General features: G+C 42.2%; 1 protein-coding gene across 1 annotated transcript; it reads right to left on the bottom strand.

The window, feature by feature from the left end:
• Nucleotides 1–7,381: 7,381 nt before the first annotated feature.
• Nucleotides 7,382–16,920, bottom strand: LOC125529074 (ethylene-responsive transcription factor-like protein At4g13040). Its single transcript, XM_048693483.1, has 7 exons — nucleotides 16,700–16,920; nucleotides 14,617–14,673; nucleotides 12,104–12,210; nucleotides 11,943–12,021; nucleotides 11,201–11,381; nucleotides 7,846–7,967; nucleotides 7,382–7,752 (listed from the first exon to the last, which is right to left on the bottom strand). Exons 2-7 carry the CDS (start codon nucleotides 14,657–14,659, stop codon nucleotides 7,628–7,630), a joined length of 657 nt encoding a protein of 218 aa, XP_048549440.1. The 5' UTR covers nucleotides 14,660–14,673; nucleotides 16,700–16,920; the 3' UTR covers nucleotides 7,382–7,627.
• Between the last annotated feature and the right edge of the window lie 2,211 nt (nucleotides 16,921–19,131).

Below are 19,131 nucleotides of genomic sequence, written 5' to 3'. Positions count from 1 at the left end.
CACGATCCACGGTCAACCAGGGACAATACAAAAGGATGTCTTGATGATCTTCTCCGCAAGGAGGTCTTGAATCCAAAGGGATCTTCTCCGAAGAGGGGCTGCGGTCTCTCTCGAGGAGTAGATCCGATGTGGACGAGCAATGCTCTATCTCAAATATGAGCTAAACCAATGCTAACCCTAGAAAACTAGTGGAGGAGTCATTTATATAGGCAAAGGGGCGAAGGGGGTACATGGGCCTCGGCCCAACATCATGCACGCAGGCATTGTCCGGATGATCCGGATGTTGGTCCGGATGATCCGGGCTTCGGGGGTCCGGATCATCCGGCTGTGTCGAGGGGGATGCGGGAGGTCCGGATGTCCGGGTTTTGGTCCGGACGTCCGGGTATGCCCGGATGATCCGGGACGGGGTCCGGATGATCCGGCTTCAGGGCAGCCTCGGCTGCTCCCGGGTCTCCAATTGTCTGGATCGTCCGGGCTGGGGTTCGGATCATCCGGGCTGCGTCCGGATCGTCCGGGACCTCGTCCGGATCATCCGACCAGCCTGGGACTTGGCTGATTTCTTCTCCGTCTTCACGCATGTCTTCCGCTCCCGATCCTTCTTGCTCCTTAGCTTCTCCATGGCTAGTTCCTTCGTACATGAGTATGCACAATGTCTCCGTTTGAGGTAGTAGCCATGTCTCATGTGCATTGAAGTGGAATTGTGAGAGGAGTGATGTCACCTCGGTTTCGAGTGCTCTTGCACGTGCTCGTGTCATGGGTCCACTAGACACTTGGCGAGACGATGATAGGTCCATGGGGATGATCTTGGGATGCTCCATATCACCAAGCTTAGGGTTTTGCATATTATTATTTTCATTCGAGGACGTGCCTTCCTCTTTGCCTCCTGCTGTTACTAACATTTTGCAGGAGTTCGCTGACATCTTTCCACAAGATGTGCCATCGGGATTACCACCTATTTGAGGGATTGACCATCAGATTGACTTAATTCCCGGTGCATCGCTACCCAACCGTGCACCATACCGTACCAATCCAAAGGAGACGAAGGAGATTATGTGTCAAGTCCAGGAGCTGCTCGACAAAGGTTATATATGTGAATCCCTTAGTCTTTGTGTTGTTCCTATTATTCTAGTACCGAAAAAGGATGGTACATCATGTATGTGTGTTGATTTTAGAGGCATTAATAATATTATTATTCGTTATCGTCATCCTATTCCTAGGCTAGATGATATGCTTGATGAATTGAATGGCTCTACAATATTCTACAAAGTTGATTTGCATAGTGGATACCATCAAATTCGTATGAAATTGGGAGATGGATGGAAAACGGCATCTAAAACAAAGTTTGTTTATATGAGTGGTTAGTCATGCCTTTTGGGTTAACTCATGCACCTAGTACTTTCATGAGATTAATGAACGAAGTTTTACGTGCTTTCATTGGAAGATTTGTGGTAGTCTATTTTGATGATATACTGATTTATAGCAAATCTTTGGAGGAGCATTTACATGTTGTTTTTATTGCTCCACGTGATGCACGTTTGTTTGGTAACCTTGGGAAGTGCACCTTTTGCACTGACCGAGTATCTTTTCTTGGCTATGTTATTACTCCACGGGGAATTGAAGTTGATAAAGCCAAGATTGAAGCTATTGAGAGTTGGCCACAGCCCAAAACGGTCACATAAGTGAGGAGTTTCCTTGGCCTCGCTGGTTTCTATAGGCGTTTTGTGAGAGATTTTAGCACCATTACTGCACCTCTCAACGAGCTTACAAAAAAGGATGTGCCTTTTGTTTGGGGTACCGCACATGAAGAAGCCTTTACGGTATTGAAAGATAAGTTGACACATGCTCCTTTACTCCAACTACCTGATTTTAATAAGACTTTTGAGCTTGAATGTGATGCTAGTGGAATTGGATTAGGAGGTGTGTTATTACAAGATGGCAAACCTGTTGCATAATTTTCTAAAAAATTGAGTGGGCCTAGTCTGAATTATTCTACTTATGATAAAGAACCATATGCTCTTGTTCGGACTTTAGAGACATGGCAACATTATTTATGGCCCAAAGAATTTGTTATACATTCTGATCATGAATCTTTGAAACATATTAAAAGTCAAGCTAAACTGAATCGTAGACATGCTAAATGGGTTAAATTCATTGAGACTTTCCCTTATGTCATTAAACACAAGAAGGGTAAAGAAAATGTTATTGCTGATGCATTGTCTCGTCGCTATACTATGCTTTCACAACTTGACTTCAAAATATTTGGTTTGGAGACCATCAAAGATCAATATGTGCATGATGTTGATTTTAAAGATGTAATGCAGAATTGTAAATAAGGAAGAACATGGAACAAGTTCGTCGTTAATGATGGATTTGTGTTCCGTGCTAACAAGCTATGCATTCCAGCTGGCTCCGTTCATCTTTTGTTGTTGTAGGAGGCGCATGGAGGATTAATGGGACACATTGGCGTGAAGAAGACGGAGGACGTACTTGCTACACGGTTCTTTTGTCCAAAGATGAGACAGGATGTTCAGCATTTTGTTGCTCGCTGCACTACATGTCAAAAAGCTAAGTCATGACTCAATCCTCATGGTTTATATATGCCTTTGCCTGTACCTAGTGTTCCTTGGGAGGATATACTATGGACTTTGTTTTAGGTTTACCTCAAGCAAAGAAGGGGAGGGATAGCATATTTGTTGTCGTGGATAGGTTCAATGGCACCCTTTATACCATGTCATAAAAGCGATGATGTTGTTAATGTTGCTGATTTGTTCTTTCGTGAAATTATTTGCTTGCTTGATGTGCTGAATACTATTGTTTTAGATCGTGATACTAAATTTCTTAGCCACTTTTGGAGATGTTTATGAGCTAAGTTGGGGACTAAACTGCTTTTTAGTACTACTTGTCACCCCCAAACTGATGGTCAAACTGAAGTAGTCAATAGAACATTGTCTACTATGCTTAGGGTTGTTTTGAAGAATAATAAAAAAATATGGGACGAATGCTTGTCTCATACTGAATTTGCTTATAATCGTTCGTTGCATTCTACTACTAAGATGTGCCCTTTTGAAATTGTGTATGGTTTCCTACCTCGTGCACCCATTGATTTGTAGCCTCTTCCATCTTTGAAGAAGGTTAATTTTGATGTTAAACAACGTGCTGAATTGATCTTAAAAATGCATTAGTTAACTAAGAAAAACATTGAGCGTATGCATGCAAAATATAAAGTTGCTGGAGATAAGGGTAGAAAACATGTTGTGTTTGCACCTGGAGATCTTGTTTGGTTACATTTGTGTAAGGATAGATTTCCTGATTTGCGTAAATCAAAGCTAATGCCATGTGATGATGGTCCTTTTAAGGTGTTAGAGAAACTAAATGATAATGCATATAAACTTGAGTTGCCTGCAGATTTTGGGGTTAGTCCCACTTTTAACATTGCAGATTTGAAGCCTTATTTGGGTGAGGAAGACGAGCTTCCGTCGAGAACGACTTCATTTCAAGAAGGGGAGGATGATGAGGACATCAATACCATTGTTACACCTACAGCCCCTGCTGCTATACATACTGAACCAATTACTAGAGCTCGCGAACGCCAATTAAATTATCAGGTACTTATATTTCTTGGTAATGATTCTAATGTTCATGAGAATATGATGCTGCCTAAATTGAATACATTTGTCTTGCTTAGAAATGAAGGGCCTAGCTTGGACAAGAAGGATGAACAGTGGAGCAAGACCAAAGCATGGAGATGATGGCATGCGCTAGGGGAACAAGAACAGAGTTACAAGTGATGATTTCAGGACTTTGAAGCCACCATAATGAGTGCATGAGGCCTTGGATGAAATATACAAGATGTCACTTCATAAATTTTGTCCAGAGGCTATTATAGGTGCTGCGTCGCCTTATTATTGGGCCAGGCCCTTGCAATTTCGAAATACTTGAGTATAGGCTATTTTTAAAGTACGTATGTGTGGGGAAACAAGAGATAGGGTTGGTTTCAGGCCCCTCCTTCAAGGGCCACAAAATTCCCCCATCTTCCTCCATATATACAGCCCTTAGGGCACCGTTTAGACTTTAGGTTTAGATTAAAAGTTCGTCATAGCTGCAACTTCGCGTACTTTGTTTGTGTTAAACGACGAGACCAAGGCGTCATAGAACCCCACCTTGGTCAATAAAGCTTTCATCTTATATTCGCAATATCGAGATTGCAATCGTAGTTTCTTGCTTGTTCTTCGTTTGCTTGCAGGAAATAGACCTTCGTGGTCAGGTTGATCGTGCTCCGGCGTGGTCAATAACCTCTCGGAGTTGGTTTAGCGATTGCTAAGGCGCGCCGTCTTCGCACGTTCATAGTCGGATCGTCAAAGTCTACTCCTCCGAAACGATAATCACCATCTCATCGAAAGACGGGACACATTTGCCTCTGTTATTGTCCAATATGCCTTGGCTCAAAATGGTTTGGTAGAATCCTTTATCCACAGAGTTAAGCTCATTGCATTATCCCTACTTTGGAATTGCAACTTATCAACTTTACGTTGGAGTCATGTAGTTTTACACGCTCATGACCAAACTGCATAATATTATTCCCCTCTATCTTTGTTACCTGAAAATCTACCAAGTATTTCTCATCTGCGGTAATTCGGTTGCATACCGATATCACCACCCCGGCATACATCACTTGCCCTCAATGTATACCTGGGATCTACGTGAGGAATAACTGTATTTCCGTCAATACCTTAAGCCCCTCACATGGGGATTTATTCAAGGCCAGTATGTTGATTCAGTGAGGAACATTTCTAGGCATTAGGGGGAGATTTCAAGTAAAAAATGACAGGAAATTAGTGGAATGTTCAACACATTTCTGCCTCAAATCTATGTACTCAAAGATCTGAACCATGCGTTCAGAAGATTTGCAACACATTGCAAATAACCTGCCAAATTCATTTACTGACTATAAAGGTGTCACACAATCCTACAATCCTGCAAAAAAATGCCTGAAAGAGTGAAGGTACCAACAAAAACCACTCAACTCCCCGTTCAAAGCAACAAGAGGAGAAGTACGGCAATAGTACATCAGGATTCAGCTTCTTGCAAGCAAGGATTCAAGGCCTCTGAATCAGTAAATGCAAGTCAACTTTACGTTGACAGACACCTAATGGGTAGTATACACCCAGTGAATGGGAAACCTCCACCAACCCAAGTCTGCTCACAATGACCGGGACATCGGAATACCCGACTCAATCGCATTGGGAAACCGCGAGCAGTCACCATGGGTAACGATATTTCCATCAACTATATATATATATATATATTCTGGAGAAACATATAATGGGAAGTCTATAATTGTCGACGTACATTTCTCAACTAGATTGGAAAAACCTTTCAAGTGATTCAGATCCAAAGACCATGGCCATGGCAAAGTGTGAACAACAGTCGAACTGAACTCAAGCAAAGGGTATAATCTAGGTAGAAATAATCTTGCTCAATAATGGGAAGGTATTCATAGGCCTACACCAGTTTTCTTCTGGAAACAGAATTGAGAACAATGAGGTGGTGAAACATAAAACAAGTATTGTAGCACAAGGGTTCATGCAGATACCCATATATTCTCCATAGGTGGAATCTCTTTCCGATAACGTATATCATTGGCAGTACAAAATCATCTATCTATGCAGTTGATAGGTGTAGTGACTACATATCCATATGGATCACTAGATTCAGACATAGATGGTTCCTAATGGAATATCACTACTAAATCAAAATGCAACATACATTGTGTAAAATCAGCATGTCACTATACGGCTTATTGTTATCGGTATATTTTGGTACAACCGACGTAATGAGTTTCTTAACACAAGGATTACTCCTACACTGATGATTACCCATACATGTTAAGCATGTGATCATTTAAATGACGGAATTTCAGATGAAGGATCTGGGTAAAACCTCGAGCACCTTCACTCATACATTATGGTACACATGTTGTCTATATCCAAATTATATTGGAAAAATTGATTGTGGACAAGTCTTATCCATTCATAATTTCCATGGTTATTTGTTCTCTAAACGTTGAGAAAGATCCATCTATACCATGAAGAGATGGAAATAAGATGTTGGAACCTATGGTTTCATATCACAGTGCATGCATTGGATCCATCAAACACAATTGGTTGACACTAAATAATATCTTTCAATGTCTCCAATGCATCAAACATCTTGTCCTAATCTTTCGTTTTCAGAAAAATCTTGTCCTAATCCCAACTATGTCAGATCATGGACAAGCTTTGTGTTCCTGTTAGGTGTGGTAGTCATCTCATAAGTCTTCGAATCAAACCTTATGGCTACATCCACCAACCATTATCTTAAAGATAATGTTGCTTGTGTTGCCCGAATGTAAACAGGTTACGCAATAAGCAATATCGCTATATTGCATATCTTGCAAATCAATATCGCTATATTGCATAGCTTGCAAATCAAATCATGTGACTGATTTGTTCACCAAATCTCTACCAACTTCTACATTCACAAATATGTTCATCGAAGTGGTATGTGATGGCTTCGGAATTTGCAAGAATAGAGGGAGTATCTTCCTGAATCGTTCCTATTCAAAGCATCATATTATACTATTTTTTCTTTCATGAGTTTACTTTACAAGTTCTCATAAAGGTTTTTAATGAGGTAATATCAACATAAAATCATGACATACTCTTTGTTTTTCCCACTGGAGTTTACAGGAAAGTATATATGACATATTTATTATCCTTTAAATTCTACCTTTCTCCTCATATTTTTCCCACAGGGTTTTGGAGGAGTCCCTATGAAGATGGTTTTGGAGGAGTCCCTATGAAGATGGTTATGCTCACAAAGTACAAGCTGTGATTAGGGAGGGTGTTAAGATTAATTAATATGTGTTAATTAATGGGTTAATCACTGCTTTATAGGAACTGTCGGCAGTCGTCTTTGGTTGCTCGCATCCTCCTATATGGGCGCCTATTGAGAAGCGTCCCTTGCATTGTATAAATAGCAGCTCTCATCAATAAAGATTAACTGTTCACTTTTACATCTCTGTCGACTCTCTCTGGTCTTCCTTTAACAATCTCTTCTACCCATAATTGGTTTGGATAGCCAAAAAATTATGAGTGTGCTGTTTGAGATGCTCTTAGGACTAACTTGACACCCTTGTTAGTTAAATGCACGAGTGGTGCACTTCACTCTGGAAATATAATTTTCAATGCCTGAGAGAAAACATCTCCAATGCTAAAGTTCTACCAATGCCCAAATCAAACCGATGCATCAACTGCTCGATGAAATAAAAGGTGTCGGGAACTAGTTACATGTCAGAGTAAATTTGATGTAAACCTATAAACAGATGTGCACAGTTCTGAAATCATTTCAAATGATTGCTCAGCTAAATTCATTCTAATTGATCATCTTCAATTCAATTTGTTCCTATAATTGACCATCTCCAATTTAATATGAGATGTCATGGTTATCTAACCTTTTATCAGACCACCAGGGCCTTATGCACATGAATTTAGATACTGAGGGGGGAGGGGGGGGGGACTAGAGGTAAATTATATCGGAATGAATCTGTGGGACGGACTCCATTTGGGTGTCCATGTCCTGCGGCGATCTAGGATACCGATGTGTCAACATCTCCATCATCTGAGTTCGAAGACCCGCCACCATTGACCATCTCAGTATCTCCTATGAACAAGTCTGCCTTATTATGCCTTCGCGACCCAACCTTTCTTTGTTCTGGAGACAAGGAAACAAAGACAAATTATGCTATGCTATTGCAGTCATTTTTGCCAAGTGATGACTAACAAAATACTTCATGACAAGTCTCACTTTTGCTGGTTATGGTGTTGCGTGTTATTGCCAGGAAATCGTCCCATGTGTACTTAACCAGTTCGTTTTTCTCTTCCTCAGAAAGTTCAAAATTGGGCTCTCTTCCACACATAAAAGCAGCCCTGCACGTAGAGAAAAAGCTTGACTTGTCAAGGTATTGAATATCCCCTTACAAAAGAAAATGGTGCGGAATCATGACAAAAGCATGCCACACATCCATATCACTTGACCAAAATAAAGAACCAACAGTATGAAAGTATCTAGGGAGACAAAGCTGCCATTAGGTTTCTACAGAACACTGTAATAGTAGAGACTAATACTTGCAACTTAAGCCCAAGGACCAAAATATTTAGGGAATTTTACTAGCATGATTAGTCATTGGCTTCTTGTTGTCAAAAGAATTAAGCATTGCAGAATTATGCATACGCCCTTCCACAAGTTCTGAGAAACAGCTTGCTTTTCTGTAGAACTTAGTGCATATTGCCAAATGAACATGAAGCGGACTTTGCCTTGGCCATTGGGCAGTGATCTTCTACCATATTAGTACTGTCTAACCATTATATATACGAATAACTTTCTTTAATCATTACACAACTATACATATTACTTGCAAGTATATTGTTTTGTAAATGGTAATCCTAAAATATATTGTTAACCTTTTGAATTAAGTAGTATAGAATACGCCAGAAGTATTAAACTAGACTAGCTCATTGCTTTGGATACCACCCAGGGCACTGACGTTCAAGCTATGGGCACCAGACTGTAATATATTCCCTCCGTCCCAAATTACTTGTCTTAGATTTGTCTAGATACGGATGTGTCTAACACTAATTTGGGACGGAGTTAATAAAACATAAAAAATACTGTGCAGGAATAATGACTGTCCTGCTTATGAAAAATGTCAAAAGAGTCTAATATGATAAGAAACAGCAGAATGGTGATCAAGCTGATGCATTCTAGAAGAAAGATGGGGAGTGTCAGAATCATGCATAAGTTGGTGATGGAAATAACATAACCATGCATATGTACACAACCGTAATGGCCCAGGCGCAGGAAAGCTAGATAGGAAAGATCAATCTGTTATTTTCTTTTAGTAGATAAGATTAGTTTATATTTGTATTTGACTTAGCCTACAAGTTAGGTACTCTTGTAAATCGTGACTATATAATGTTAGGGATGGTTATTCTGGAAATGAAGCGATGAATTAAGTTGCATCCATAACATGTATTAGAGCCTAGGTTTAGGTCTCCTCCAGACGCTGCGACTTGTCCTCTCTACCGATCGAGTTCTCTCTATCTCAATCGATTTTTTCCGTCTCTGCCAGTCGATCTCTACTCTCTACTCTTGACCAATTGCTTTAATCACAGATGGAAGCTCCCGCTGGTCAGCATCGCCCTCAGATCGGGCCGCTCTTGTCAACCGGCAGCAGCACCCCTCCCAGATCAAGCCCAAGCAGAGCCTTTCTGTCCACACACACGATCCCAGCTGGCAACGTCTTTCCCGTCCCCACGCTCCAGGAGGATGCCCTTCATTAACAAATATGCAACGTCTTTCCCGTCCCCGCGCGCTCCTCCTCCGCCGCCAGCCTCGCCGCGACGCGCGCGGATTGCGGGAATGAGCCAAGCCAACCTCACACCAATGCGCTTAATTTTTGCCGGTCAGAAAAGGAGAGTCCGTAACAGACACGCCACGAATCCGAGAAGTCGGATCGTGGGCTGTCACCGACTCTGTGGGTCCAGCCCACGTCCTCCTACCCGACAATGGATGCGTCGGCAACCCTAGCCGCCACCAGAAGAACAGATCGCATCTGCTCTGCCTCCACGCCCACCGTCCACTGTCGTTCCTTTTGCTGCTGCTGCCCCCGGTGATCTCATCCCGTCCACCACGTACACGGTTGACGTGAGAGCAGGCCTCCGAAACCCCGCCTCTCAAGATCCTGTACGGGAGAGGGGCGATTAGGTTTTAGTGGAGCGTCTCCTACACAACTCTCGCTGCCGTTCATCTACGTCCACTACATCGTCTACGTCCGCGTCGCCTTCATCATCACCATGTCCACCGAAGCCGAGAGAATCGCTGCCAAGAAGACCGCTGAGTAGACTGCTGTTGTCGCCGCTACCGCAGCTTCGTCCTGGCCTACTGGAGGGTATAACATGTTTATCCCGCTCCTGATCCACTCAAGACTCAGGTAGAGCCTCGCCAAACCGGCAACACTTGATGAGGACATAGGCCTGTTTACGACCTAAAGTTCTGCGCATGAACGTCGAAGTATATACTTTAGTCGATACGAAGTCCGTTTTTTCGAAGATCCACTATGATAATGAAAAAGATTTCTACATATTCTACCAAATCCATCAAGAATATCCCAATCTATTAAATCTGTCCGAATGGGTTTACTAATAGGATGCCCCGATCTAGTACAAAATTGAGCTTTTGATAAGTATGGAAATCCGGAGCTAGGGGATCATTCCCTTGACTCATACTGATGATAAGTTTTTTAATCCACGAGAAATTGAACAAAAAACTGCCAAATTGGTCTATTTCTTGCGCATACCAATTAAAATATTTTGAGGTATCTTTTTTTAACTGAGTTGAATGAAGAAAAGAAGAATTGGAAGAAGAAAAGTTTTCTCAACCCGGGGAGGAAGTCCCTTTGAAATTGGATTTGTTATTGTAAGGGGAGCACCAAGCTGTAGCTTCTGTCCTAGGGCATCCCATGCGTTATGGAATGACAACAATGGCACCAGCCGCACCAGCAGAGAGCTCAGCACAACAGCATCCATAGGATCCAAGCCATTCAAACAGCTGTCTCGTACAAAGATGAACATGCGACGAAGTCCAGCTCTTTGTTTCATCTGTGATGAGAAGTTATGTGCTGGTCATCATTGCAAGCAGCTCCTGGCTATCTAGATTGTTCCCGGTTATGATGATGAACATGTTGGCAAGAAAGACTAGGCCTTTCAGCTGTTGTTGCTTCTGTGGAAGGCCTCTCCTCCTACTGTGACAACCATCTATCAATCCAGTTTGAGGACAAGCTATTTGAAAACAGGAGTGGAGATATTATGATCAAAGCTCACAAGAAAGCTCAATCCAGATAATTCCTTTCAGTTAGATGATATTAGTTTAGACTTGTATTAGCCCACAACTTAGGGACTCTTGTAAAGTGCCAGGAATGGTCATTCTGAATATCAAGGAATTAATTAAACTCAAAGTAAACCTACGTCCCAGTCTCCTTATTCGTATCAATCCGTAGCTTTGGGGCCGGCCTCTTATCGAGAACCCCTACGATCTGAGATCGGGAGGGTTGATGTCATCCCCGAGTTCTACCAATAACAGTAAAGCTTAGTCCAGATAATACCTATCATATAGCCGGGCTGCCTCATCCTGTGTTCCAACAGTACCCAAGTGAATTTGTTTCTTGTCAACTTTTATAGCAGCTTGCCATTTCATATTTTTGAAGTAGACCCCTCTCATTATGCATGGCTCTTGGTCCACATACTGCTTTCTTCTATGTCGCTTTCTGCGCTTAATCTCCTTACCTAAAATGGTAAGAAAAGCCGAAACAAAATGTGTTGATTAGCTAGTCATTTTTTATGTTCAATGCGCATATCATGCAATCTTTGACGAGGATGAAGGTAAGATAAATCACGCTAATACAAAATGTAATCTAATTGTATGAAAACTGCTTGGTGGTTCAACCATTAAGAGACGAAGAAAGTCAAACATGACTTGCTTTGTACTCCCTCCGTCCCATAATATCAGATGTTATTACAACTGATATACTCACATATCGGTTGTAATAACATCTGATATTATGGGACGGAGGGAGTAGTTTATACTGGAGCCAAATCTAATCGAACTTAGACTGTAGAATGCCTTCTTGGCAATGAGATCACAACTCTGTCATCAACTTAACAATAGTTTTGCGAAAATATAGTGCATGAAAACCGATACATATTCTGTTAACGAATCTTAATTTGCTTGGAAACTTTATATGTAACTCTAGAACACGTCACCTCCATCTAAAGTGACCACAAATATTATGCACTGTATACGGTTACAAGAAATACCGAGAATACTATGTAAGAAAAAGTACAAACCTGGATAGTATTGGTTTTTCTCTTCCTTAAGAGAGTCGGAACCATTTGAGGATTCTGGAAGTACGTCAGAAGTCCTGGTCTGCAGCAAAAGGTTTCTTCATGAAGCAAGGCAATCCTTGCCATTATAAACACGTTTTCAATAGCATTAAAAATAGGCTTACCAAGGGCAGTGGGTGCACACTGAGCGGATTGACATTTGCATGTTCAACTTCCCCATGTTTTTCATTCTCAACAGGCTTAGGAAGATCAACTGGCAATGAATCTTTGCCTGAAACAAAATCTAAAGTGATAAACTGTTCAAAAGATCCCAAATACATACTGAGTTCATTGACCCGTACAATTATTATTTTATGTAAATGATCCTACCTTATTTGGGTTCCAATAATGGGAAGAAAAATGATAACAATAATATAATGGTGGTCTGGAAAAAAATCCAACAGTCTTGGTAAGCTATTTTCATTATTCGTCAAACCAATAGTTAACCTATAAGTCCTGCAGATTCCACCAGTAACCTACATAGCAGAGCTGTACTCACAAAGGTTTATTTCCATGTACTTCTCAGTATTAATGCACAAATTGGGTTCTACTCCACAAATGTTTCCTGACTATTTGCACATACATATATGAATATGAAATGTGTACACGTATGTTATTGCCAATTTTTTCTAAGTCTGTTGCTTGGGAATGTAAAATGGTAACAGGTTACAGGAGTGCCAGAACAACTGATACCACTTTTCTCGAAATGAATGATGTAATCCTGGAAAAAAAAGATGGCCCTACATGGCAAAGGAAAAAAAAGATTTCCCGCTCTATAAATAGTGCTCTCGTATGATTTATTCAACATGAGTCACTTCTACTTTTCACCATCTGTTTCTGCAAATTGGCAGCCTGCACATTTGGAAATGAAATTTCCACTCCCTACAATATAAATTAGACAAATTGACCACCCTGCACCCGGTTTGATAGCACTTGGCTATGCAGGGAGGTGGCAATGGCATGTTGACATGCAGGACAGGAAGCTGCATTTGATGCAGAGTTATCCAGTGCGGTAGGTAGGTTTTTGTCCTAGGCATGTCTGATGTGACCTTCGAGGGCATAAGAAGCCAACATGGTGAGTCAATGAGTCAAGACAAGACCCCACTTACCAACTCATAAACTAGTCGTGACTAGTCATGTGTAGTGTTCAAGTAGTCGAGGAAGTAGATAGCACAAATACTAGTATGATACGTAAATATTGAAGGAGCAGAGTGCTTTAGTTGGGGGAGGAGCAGAGCAGGCGGAGGAGTAGAGATAGAGGAGGAGCAGAGGTGAAACAACTGCAACAATAACCGCCACCAGCCGCGGCCTGCTAGAAGTGGCCCGTTGTGCAGCCTGCCGTACAAAGAGCTACGTTTAGAGCACATACTCCACGGAGTAAAGCCTTATGCTCCTAGACAAACCTAATAAGTGGGCCTTTTGACCAGTCACTCAACTAAAAGCCCTTGACTAGTCAAGAATAGTCAAAGGCAAGTCGAGAGGTCGATCGACTACAGCAGGAGTTGAGTCGAAGTGCTGTGTCGACAGCCAAGTAGACTAGTTGAGGCGGGATGGATAAGCTGCTTCCTTGTGACCTAACAAGGTACATCAGAGATACCCTTGTGAAAAGTCACCTCCTGGCTTGGACAACTTAGCCAGATCGGGTACGCCACAAATTGCAACGAGTAAGCCAGCTATAATATGCCTCAAATATCATCCTAACTGGCCTCTAACCATTGCTAAATCACTCAAGGGGATTCAAGGTGAGCCCCACCTGACAGAATGGACATCTACAATTAAACCAAAGCATCATGTCTAATTCGTACAAATTTACATGGTGCAAGGCAGAGTTTTGGCTTATAAACAAACAAGCTGCTACCTTCACACACAGATGGTGAAGTGGTGAAATTTGGCCTCTAAACAACCCCTAAAAAAACAGTTATATACATCATCAAAGAATTATGAAAAGAATGGAAGCTTTGCCTTGTCATTTTGTCAATTTACACTCAGTTTCATGAGTATACAATAAGCATACCCATTATCATGAAATGGTTAATCTATTAGCATTCCCACCATTGCAAACCTTGGAACAGAAATATTGTGTCACGTCGCGTCCAATTATGGTCCCATCATGTCGGTACCAGCAGTTCCTGCCAAAATTGTTTTTAACCGCCGTGCTTGTACCGGCAGCAATTAATTCACAATTGGATATCCCGCTCAACAACACATGCTCTCCATACATTTTATCATCCCATAACTACTCACACCTCCCGTTTCAGTGTTTACAGAAGTACCAAACACACTTAAATGTGGGCCATGGAGCACCCTACTACATTCTTTGAATGCAAATTTCACAAAAGTTTGTTATATATAGAACAAGAACAGATTAGAGCTAGCTATAGCTCTTTATGTACAATTTATTTTCTTTTATCTGGAACAATTTACCACATAGGATATACTAGAAGGTTCAATTGAATACAGGAATGGAATTGATCAGTATGATGAAAAGCCATGTTTTGACAGCATATTATACATAAAACTAAAAATATTTACACATTTTCACAACATAGATTCTCTTAACAATTCTTTACAACAGAATCTAAACGATTCTTTACAACATATCAGCAAGATGTTTCACAGTGTAATGAGTTTGTCTTACCAGAACAAAGACCCAATAGTCGACGTCTCCTCAAGCTAACCATACTTGAACTGCCACCTGCAATAGGGTCCCAAATATGAGAATATACTAAACAAATCAAAGTAATTAATAAAGAATTGGTTAAGCAAACAGTATGGAGTTAGAAGCGGAGACTTTGAGAAAGCAACAAATGGAGTGCAAGTACTCAAGGGCTTCTGAAGTTCTGATTATGCTATCCATTACTAATATGCTCAACTGTATACTAAACAATACCAGTGTTGTGTAACACTGTTCTTAATGGCCATGACTACTGCTCATAAACAATAATATCACCCATGTTCGAAGAAGCAATACAATAATCCTCGACTATTTGTTCAACACTTCCATAGACTTCTAACACGGTAAAAAGGTGTATGTTGCTAACCATAAACCACACTTCTAACAATTATCACCCACTTAAATTGTGTGCCAGGGACAGGGATCACATGAAAGATTCAATACTAGAGAAAAAACAAGGTAGGATAAACAACACTGAGCAAAATTCAGGCCCTTCACAAATAACAAGGTTGAAACTTAGAGAAAAAACCAAGTGACTCTGCTTAGAAAGATAGTCATCAGGCCCACAATAAAGTAGCTAAATTATATGTGCTAAATATGTTCAATCAAATAGCACTCGGTGCAATTCCATCATGCATCTGGTAAGCACTCTACCATCTTAACAGATTGTTTAGTTGCCTCAAACAAATGTATGCAGAACACCTCACTCATTTCTTAGTATCATAAGCTACTAACACATTGAACGGAACCTAATCATACCGTATGGCCATAGTAAGCATAATAAGAAACTCATAATTTATCTTCAATTCCTTAGCACAGGAACACCACCCGTCAAAATTGCAATCAAGTATTCACTGTTACAAGACATAGAACTTCCATTTGTGCATTCTGAAACCATTACAAGTATAACAAGATGCAGACCTGGGAGGACAAACATCGAACATGAATAATATCAATTGATGCGGAATTGGCGTTGGGCCTCCGCCATGATTTGGGCACAGCGGGCCGCCGTGAGGCTCGTGTACCACATAGCAAAGGACCAGGCCATGGCGACGACGGATGGGTGGTTGGACGGTGGGAGAAGGGCTCGAAGGGGTAGGGTTTTGGGCCGTGGGCAGCTGGCTTAAATAGCCGAGGCAGGCAGAGTGCCGGGTTGAATGCGGAGCGCCCGAGTAGGCTTCTCGGGCTCATCCCTATGAATGCCAGGTAGGCGGATGGCCGGTCAGCCAGCGTGAATGCGGGCAGCCGGCCGATCATGTCCGCTCTGAATGTGCGGGTGGTTCTCGAGACGACGCGGAGAGAGAGGGGGGGTTTAGGTGGGGCCCACGCCTCAGAATCCGACGTTGCAGTTGGTGCCGTTTTGCAGGATTTCAGACGTCCGGACAGATTTGGTGATCCACGTTGGAATTTCCGTAAGGTGTTGTACTAGTCATTGATACTAGTTACCACAACTGACCAAACACACTAGACTCCAGGGCCTACAGAATCCTGCTACACATCGGACATTCCAAGAATTATAGAGTTTCTTAATAGTGAAGTCTAAAAAAATCATCACATATCACAAGCCTGCAATGTTTTAGTGACAATTATCATAATATCAATTGATGTAATTCTACCAAATCTTCATGCCACGATTCCCGATTACATCCAGTGTCATGAACCGAACGAAAACATCATAAATCAATAAATCGCAAACACAGGACGCGAGAAGCCTCGCCCAACCACCCAACAACCCAATCGAGGAATCCAAAGAAAAAGAACCCCCTCAAGGACGCAAGAATTTTCTACAAGTCTGTCCCCACCAGGCCCCAACCACCGCCACCTTCCAATCCAAACGCAGAAGAACTCAACCAGCAAGAACGCACAAGATACGATTGTGGAGCAAGCAAACAAGCATCGTCACGGCCAAGAACAGGCGCGGAATTCACGGAAACAAGAAAGGCAGCCAATCCTACATACGGGACCTGTAATTCAATAACCATAACGGCGACCAGAATCAATGCGGCGCGACGTTCAATAGGGGCTGGCAAGAACGGCGAGTACGTACCGGCGGCTTCGGCCGGCCGGCGGCGGCAGTAGGAAAAGGCGGCCCAAGGCAAGGCGGCAGCGGCCGCGAGACGAGGGGAGAGGAAAAGAAGTTGGTAGGAGAAGTTGGCGAGGGATACAAAGAGGGTGGCTCACATCTACCACCTTTGTTTCTCTCTCCTTCCGCTGCGACGACTCTTATCTCGCTCCCTCTCCTCCCGTTAATTACTTGTGTTTTCTCGGGGCATTTTTCTCTCTGTATTATTTTGTGATGAGGATCGGCTGACGCATCGCCTTAGCGGTGGTGGCTTCGGTTCGTGGTACGAGGACTTTTTTTAAAATATAAAAAGTCTGTCTAGGACACATTTAGATATGATATAATTATGTCATATTTAACCTGATGTTCACTATGTTTGTGGTTTATTTTTTTTATCTCAGCTTTTTTTCCTTGTTGCCGCCTTATTTGTTGTAGTTTAGATGTGACATTCTTAGAAACATCTAGATGCGAATTAGACAAACCGAGTAAAAAATGTACATGATGTGCAAATCTTGAGATGGCACAATTTTTTTTGAAGAAATGGCACAACATCTTGAGATTTATAAAGTCACCATACAATTTTTTTCAAGATGCGGCACAACATCTTGAAATTTACAAAGTCATCATGCACGTCTCATAGTTTTCTGAGAGAGAAGGCCCTTGCCCGGCCTTAAGAATGAGGCCCTTACAAAGTCATATTGTAAGTCCCGAAAACCAAAACCAAAGTAGTAGGAGTCTATTAAAAATAAAGGTACGGATACAAGCCAAAGGTTGGTAACGACGATGCAAAGCCGGTCATGGATCTAACCATGGTCAGGATCGCCCAAACACACGAGCGCAGGAAGTCGAGGCGGCTCCCAGCCGGTGATGTCCCCTATCCCGCACGTCATAACTCAGTGAACTTTGCCAGCACCCTTAGTATGAGCCTCTTCATGCTTCCTCTATCCTTTGGTTTCGGCAGGAGCTTCCATAGCTGCAAGAAAGATACCATTTTATAAAGAAGGTCAGCCGGTTGTCGGCAGAATGTTCCCTCAATCAAGGGTTTGTTTCTGGACGTCCACAAGGCCCATGCAAAGAGCCCCATCCAAGCCACGCAAATCGCCGATCCTAGCCAGACGTGCCCATAATTAACATATGCAAGTCCGATAACCCACTCGGATTCCATGAGCACCTAACGGTCTCACAGAGAGCGCTCCACATGAAATGCGCTACAATAGACCTAAATAGCAGGTGGTCTCGATCCTCTCCTTCACTGCACCAATGCACAGGCCATCTCTTGGGCCATGCCTCTTTCGCGTTTGATCCCCACTAGTTACACGATTGCGAGCCACTTGCCACAAAAAGATCTTAATCTTTGTGGGCATTCGAGACTTCCAAATACCACTAAGGTCACATGGGGTGGAATATTTGAAGAGTATACTGATTGTTTCTACCATGGTGAATAGAATTTTTATCAAATTGCCAGGGTCTACCAAGTAATAAGGAACATGCTTGCATCGGTACCACATCACAATCAACATAATCAGCATATGTAGAGATACTAAAATGCACACGAACAGTACGTGTTACCTTAACCTTGCCGCTGTTGTTGAACCATTGGATGTAGTAAGGATGTGGATGTGGTCTTGTGGTGAGAGATAGCTTCTCCACCATCTCGATGCTAGCCAAGTTGTTGCAACTCCCTCCATCTATGATCACGCGAACAGAACGTTCCTTCACAACTCCCTTTGTATGGAACAAATTATGCCTCTGATTTTGCTCAGCTTGTGTAACCTGCACACTCAAAACACGTTGAGCAACTAAACATTCATACCTGTCAGCATCTTCAGGAGCCATGTATTGCGTCTCATGATCAGAATCGTCTCCACCGTGTTCGTCACGTGTAATAAGAGCCAAAGTCTCCTCATCATAGTCACTAGCGGACTCATACCCACCATCCTCAGTAACAATCATCACACGCTTAGATGGGCATTCTCTCGCATAATGACCTCCACCCTTGCAACGTCGACAAATAATATCATGTGTTTGCCCTGTTGATGCCATGGATGAAGAAGAGCTCTTTGCAGGCCCAGAAGGTGTGCTCTTGGCAGATAGTGGTGATTGTGCCTGCTTTATTGTATCACGGTTGGAGGTGGCAGCCGACGGAGGCGCCGGTGAAGCAGAACGTGTGGAAGTAGATGATGCACGTGGTGTCCATGAAGAAGGTCGACCTGCAGAAAAGTTAGTCCGCGCCAATGCCTGTCGATCCTGCACTTCACGTTCAGCTTTACAAGCAAGATGGAATAAACGAGTGATATTAGTATACTCCTTATACTCTAGAATCGTCTGAATCTCTCTATTTAATCCACCCATAAAACGTGCAAGCATAGATTAATTATCCTCAACAATACCACATCTAATCATACCAGTTTGTAATT

Source organism: Triticum urartu, unplaced genomic scaffold (genome assembly GCF_003073215.2).
Source record: "Triticum urartu cultivar G1812 unplaced genomic scaffold, Tu2.1 TuUngrouped_contig_5322, whole genome shotgun sequence".
NCBI classification, from domain to species: Eukaryota; Viridiplantae; Streptophyta; class Magnoliopsida; order Poales; family Poaceae; genus Triticum; species Triticum urartu.
Note: the sequence above shows the minus strand (reverse complement) of the source record. Positions and strands in the feature narration are given on the sequence as shown.

Coding starts and splice junctions, on each gene's coding strand:
- LOC125529074 (XM_048693483.1), bottom strand. CDS start 14,659: ATGGTTAGCTTGAGGAGACGTCGACTATTGGGTCTTTGTTCTG. Junction 12,211..14,616: donor ACTATTGGGTCTTTGTTCTG/GTAAGACAAACT, acceptor ATTTTGTTTCAG/GCAAAGATTCATTGCCAGTT. Junction 11,382..11,942: donor GAAAAACCAATACTATCCAG/GTTTGTACTTTT, acceptor TTACCATTTTAG/GTAAGGAGATTAAGCGCAGA.